This window comes from Cololabis saira, unplaced genomic scaffold (assembly GCF_033807715.1).
Source record: "Cololabis saira isolate AMF1-May2022 unplaced genomic scaffold, fColSai1.1 scf037, whole genome shotgun sequence".
In the NCBI taxonomy this organism is placed as follows: Eukaryota; Metazoa; Chordata; class Actinopteri; order Beloniformes; family Belonidae; genus Cololabis; species Cololabis saira.
Window position 1 is genome coordinate 68,401 of NW_026906201.1, and position 4,345 is coordinate 72,745.

The window sequence follows — 4,345 nt, forward strand, 5'->3', positions numbered from 1 at the left end:
TCCATTCTCTCTCTCTCACACACACACACACACACACACACACACACACACACACACACACACACACACACACACATTTTTGCATTGTTTATCGTTCTAGTTGATATTGTGTTTGTTCAAATTTCACACTTTTACACTGCATTGTGTTTGCCTGTGAAATAACCGTGTTTTGGAGTGTTTTTTTCTGAAGTGTTTCCAGGTTGCTGACGAGATGCCGAAGAAGGGAAAGCGTTCGAGGGCGCAGAAGCTGCGCTGGAGCGAGCCGGACGAGGTACAAGCAAAGTACAGAATAGATAGCTTTAAAGCTACACACAATAGACTACAAAGCATTAAAGTTGACGTGAGGAAAGTGAGTGCTTCTTCTGTCAAGTGACTGCAATGTGTCACTTATTGACTGCATTTCATTGGTTTTGTGTTTTGAGGTGACCCAGCCGGAGACGCCACCGCCAGCCCAGCCGTTCGGGACCCAGAGGGATGGAGCCAGCCCCTCCCAGTCTCCTGCCCAGAAGGTATAGTGTTCACTCTATAATTCTTTCAAGTAATAATGAAATACACTGTGTAATTCAAAGTCTTCAGTTTTAGTAACTTCAGTTCTGTGTTACAGAAGAAGAAGCTGTGGATCCCTCTGCCGATCTCACCATCCTACTCCCCTTACCAGCCTGGAAGGGTATGTTTTTATTTCTTCTACAACTGCCCACACAAACACACACACACACACACACACACGCACAGGGTATTTGCAGTACAGTGCTGCACTTTACACGATGCTTCACAGAGCCGGATTAAATAAATGGACTACACTAGGCAGACTGTGATTTTTGGGCCCCCCTCCATCGATGTTATTTATGAATTGAAATCTTAAACTTGCCAAAGTTACTAATAAAAGTTAATTCACATTTTACGTAGCATAGTCATAGGCAAGTTGGTTCTTTGTATTCCAAAATAAGTCATGTGTTGTATATTAAACAGTCTATCAGACTATTTTTAAATTTTTATTATTTATAGGTTATTACACCACTCTATTAAATGATAATAAATTATCTTTATCTTATCGATTGCGAGTGTCATTGTTAAGGCAGTAGTACCAGTAAATGACCAATAGGTGTTAGCATTGCTATGTAAACAGAGCAAGTAAGATAAATGTTGTAGTCTATTGCATTTTGTAGAAAATCTTAATTAAATGTGTTGATTTAAATTTAATAGTTAAATAAGAGGTCAAATATACAAAGACCAATAAAATTTGCAGTAAGACAAAGTGTGCTGTAGTGGTAAAGATGTTTATTTTCATGGACAAGCATCACCTCTAATCTCCTGGTCTGGAATGGTGTTCTTGACTGCATTCTAAAAGCAGATTTAATCACAGAAACCTCGTAGAAAAATAAGCAATCATTAAATAATTTGAACGATACCTTATGTTTGAACCAAGAACACTTTTTTTTTTTCCACTTTTCTACTAATTTGCTCAAACAGCCAAGGAAAATGAGCCTGAATTGGGTGAATAAAAATACTAGTCCCTTCACCTAGAGCCCATATTCACACCTGTGATTAAGTACAGGAACAAGAAGACAAACATGAACCCTTCACATTTATCACAACCATTTAGGAACTGTCCAACAATAAACCAGACCTTGCAGCCTGATAGCTTAATTGTCCCGCTTAGTCCGCCCCTTGGATTTTACTGATTGGCGTTAATGTGACGTAACGTTAAAGTAAAATTCAATTTTTAATTAGTTAATAAATATTGATTCATCAACACTGAAATAAATTGTAGATAGGACATGTATTTTTATTTACTTACTGTTTTTATTTTATTTATTTTTTCCTCTGTCTGGGCCCCCCTGCCAATCAGGCCTTAGGCACATGCCTAGTTTCCCTTTGCGTTAATCCGGCTCTGCTTCAGTGTACTACAAGTGTGAGTAGTGATGTAATACTTTTCTGTCCCACCACCAGGTGTCCCCTTCTGACCTCCGCCCAGGTATGTAGCCCACTGTTTGTTTTCATTACATGTAAATTGTATATTCTTGTTGTTTAATTGTAAACAGATTTTCCCTGGGGTTTTTACAGGTTTTATGATGTAAAGGTATTGACTTTGTTTTAAGCAGGTTTGACAGTTTTTGTGTTTGTGCTTGCTCCTAGGCCACGGTACGGGTCACCGCCATCGCGTGCTGAAGTGGGACAAGTCCACCTTCACTCCCCATTTCCGGAAGTTGGTTGTCCCAGCGGAGTCACCTGACAAGAAGGTATAATACTCTTAGATTCCATTGAGTAAAATCTGTTTTTTGTAGTTTGGGGATCTTTGCACGTTGATAAAAAAACAAAAAAAATATGTCTTCTCATGCAGTTCGTCTTGCTTGTTGGTGACTCCCACCTTCGGCCCATCGCGGACGGGTTGGTGGGACTGCCGGACCGACGTCTGTCCTGTGGCGTCCTGTCTGTCCCTGGGGCGTCGGCACTTGAGTTGCGTACTGAGGTGCTGAATGCTGTACTGCCTCGCTCACCCGCGGCAGTCTGCATTTTGGCACCCAGTAACGACTTGAGTGCCAGCGGGACCGTCACTCAGGCAGGGGTCGCGTTTGGTAAGCTCCTGCTGACTGCCTGTGCTGCCTGGCCCAACGTAAGTATTCTTATATTGTTATTATCTTGATAACATGTCTGATGATATACTTGATTTTATGCGTATAACTTCAATTTCCATGCCATTTTGATGGAGAGAATGTAATTACTGAGAAAGAACATCTTTCTCACTCTAGGTGTGTGTTTTGGACTTCCCTCGCCGTCTCACCGTAGACCTGGACCTGCAGGAGCTTCTGAGCCAGGAATACCACCGTGTGGCTGCACGTATGGGTATGTAAACAAAACAAAAAGTACAGTGACATGTATAACAGTGTTTCTTGATATTTAAGTGGCAATGCCAAACTTCACTCATAATTGATTTGGCTGAAAGTATGGACAGGACTGTCTGAGAAAATTAAAATATTGTGTATAAAGTTCTTTATTTTCTGTAATGCAAACATGTCATACATTCTGGATTCATTACAAATGAACTGAAATATTGCAAGCCTTTTATTATTTTAATATTACTGATCATGGCTTACAGCTTAAGAAAACTCAAATATCCTATCTCAAAAAATTTGAATATTCTGGGAATCTTAATCTTAAACTGTAAACTATAATCAGCAATATTTTTGTTTTTTTAATTGCATTACAGAAAATAAAGAACTTCATCACAATATTCAAGTGTTCTGAGACAGTGCTGTATGTATCAATAAGGTTCAATGAGTCAATAATCAATAAGTCATTAAGTTTTTTTTTTGTTTTGTTTTTTTTTTTGTATTTTAGGTGTCAGGTACGTCTCTGCCACCCACTACTTTCCGCTGACACAACTTGACCTGTGGTGTCCTGACGGTGTAAGTACAATACACTCTACACTCTAAGACATGTTAAAAAAATGTGGTGTGCATATCTTTGGTAGATGATAGGGAAACTAAATCACTTTTGATCATGTGTGTCAGGTCCATCTCAGCAAGGAGGGCGGGATGGAGAGGCTTGCGGAGTTGCTGTGGTGGACCCTCCACCACCAGCTGGAGCCCACAGTCCCGAGGGTCCAGACGCCTCCGAGGACGTCGCCTCCTGCCAGACGTGTCTTCCCGAGGGCCCAGACTTCTCCCAGGACGTCGCCTCCTGCCAGACGTGTCGTCCCGAGGGCCCAGACTTCTCCCAGGACTTCGCCTCCTGCCAGACGTGTCGTCCCGAGGGCCCAGACTTCTCCCAGGACGTCGCCTCCTGCCAGACGTGTCTCACCAAAAGTGGTTGTGAAGGGCGTGGTCACCGCGCCATGTCCATCCAGCCCTTTGGAGCAGACACGTGTTCTGTCTTCACAGGTGGATGTGGGGGTGGATCCGATCCCGCTAAATCCTGTGTGGTTTAGTCCGGCGATCCTGGATGAGATGGAGAAGGCCGTTCCGGCCCACCTTCCCAGCGCTGTGGAGTGCGCAGCTCGTCCGGACGGCAGGAAGGTAATGTTCATGCAGATTTTATTTTTTCATTGAGGCCTCTTTTAAAAAGTGTGTTTATTGTCCAAGAGGAGCTAAGTCGCAAATATGGTGTGAAAAAAGTCTGTATGGTTTTTGTTCCAGCAGAAGTCGACCGTGGAGCGCCGTGAGAGACGCGTCGCCTCCAAGAGGACCCGGGAGAAGCAGCAGGTTTGTCATATTTTGTCTGATTTATTTGAGTAATACTTATTTGGATTTGTTTGAGTATTTTGAGTAGACACACCATAGACAAAAAAATTTTTTGTTATATTTAGTGAATAATTGTAACACAGTATTAAAATACATGGTTTCAT

General features: G+C 42.0%; 1 protein-coding gene across 1 annotated transcript; it reads left to right on the forward strand.

Moving 5' to 3' along the window:
• Positions 1 to 211: 211 nt before the first annotated feature.
• On the forward strand, positions 212 to 3,816 carry LOC133430444 (uncharacterized). The gene is made up of 10 exons (XM_061716720.1): positions 212 to 271; positions 423 to 509; positions 605 to 667; positions 1,951 to 1,975; positions 2,137 to 2,240; positions 2,342 to 2,614; positions 2,751 to 2,844; positions 3,340 to 3,407; positions 3,513 to 3,639; positions 3,689 to 3,816. The coding sequence occupies exons 1-10, from the start codon at positions 212 to 214 to the stop codon at positions 3,814 to 3,816; spliced, it is 1,029 nt and encodes a 342-aa protein (XP_061572704.1).
• The last annotated feature ends 529 nt before the right edge of the window (positions 3,817 to 4,345 follow it).

Bases quoted from the DNA above. Each gene is read 5' to 3' on its own strand.
- LOC133430444 (XM_061716720.1), top strand. From the start codon at position 212: ATGCCGAAGAAGGGAAAGCGTTCGAGGGCGCAGAAGCTGCGCTGGAGC. The intron at 668-1,950 runs GTATGTTTTTAT...TCCCACCACCAG, and splicing joins CCCCTTACCAGCCTGGAAGG to GTGTCCCCTTCTGACCTCCG. The intron at 2,845-3,339 runs GTATGTAAACAA...TTTGTATTTTAG, and splicing joins CCGTGTGGCTGCACGTATGG to GTGTCAGGTACGTCTCTGCC.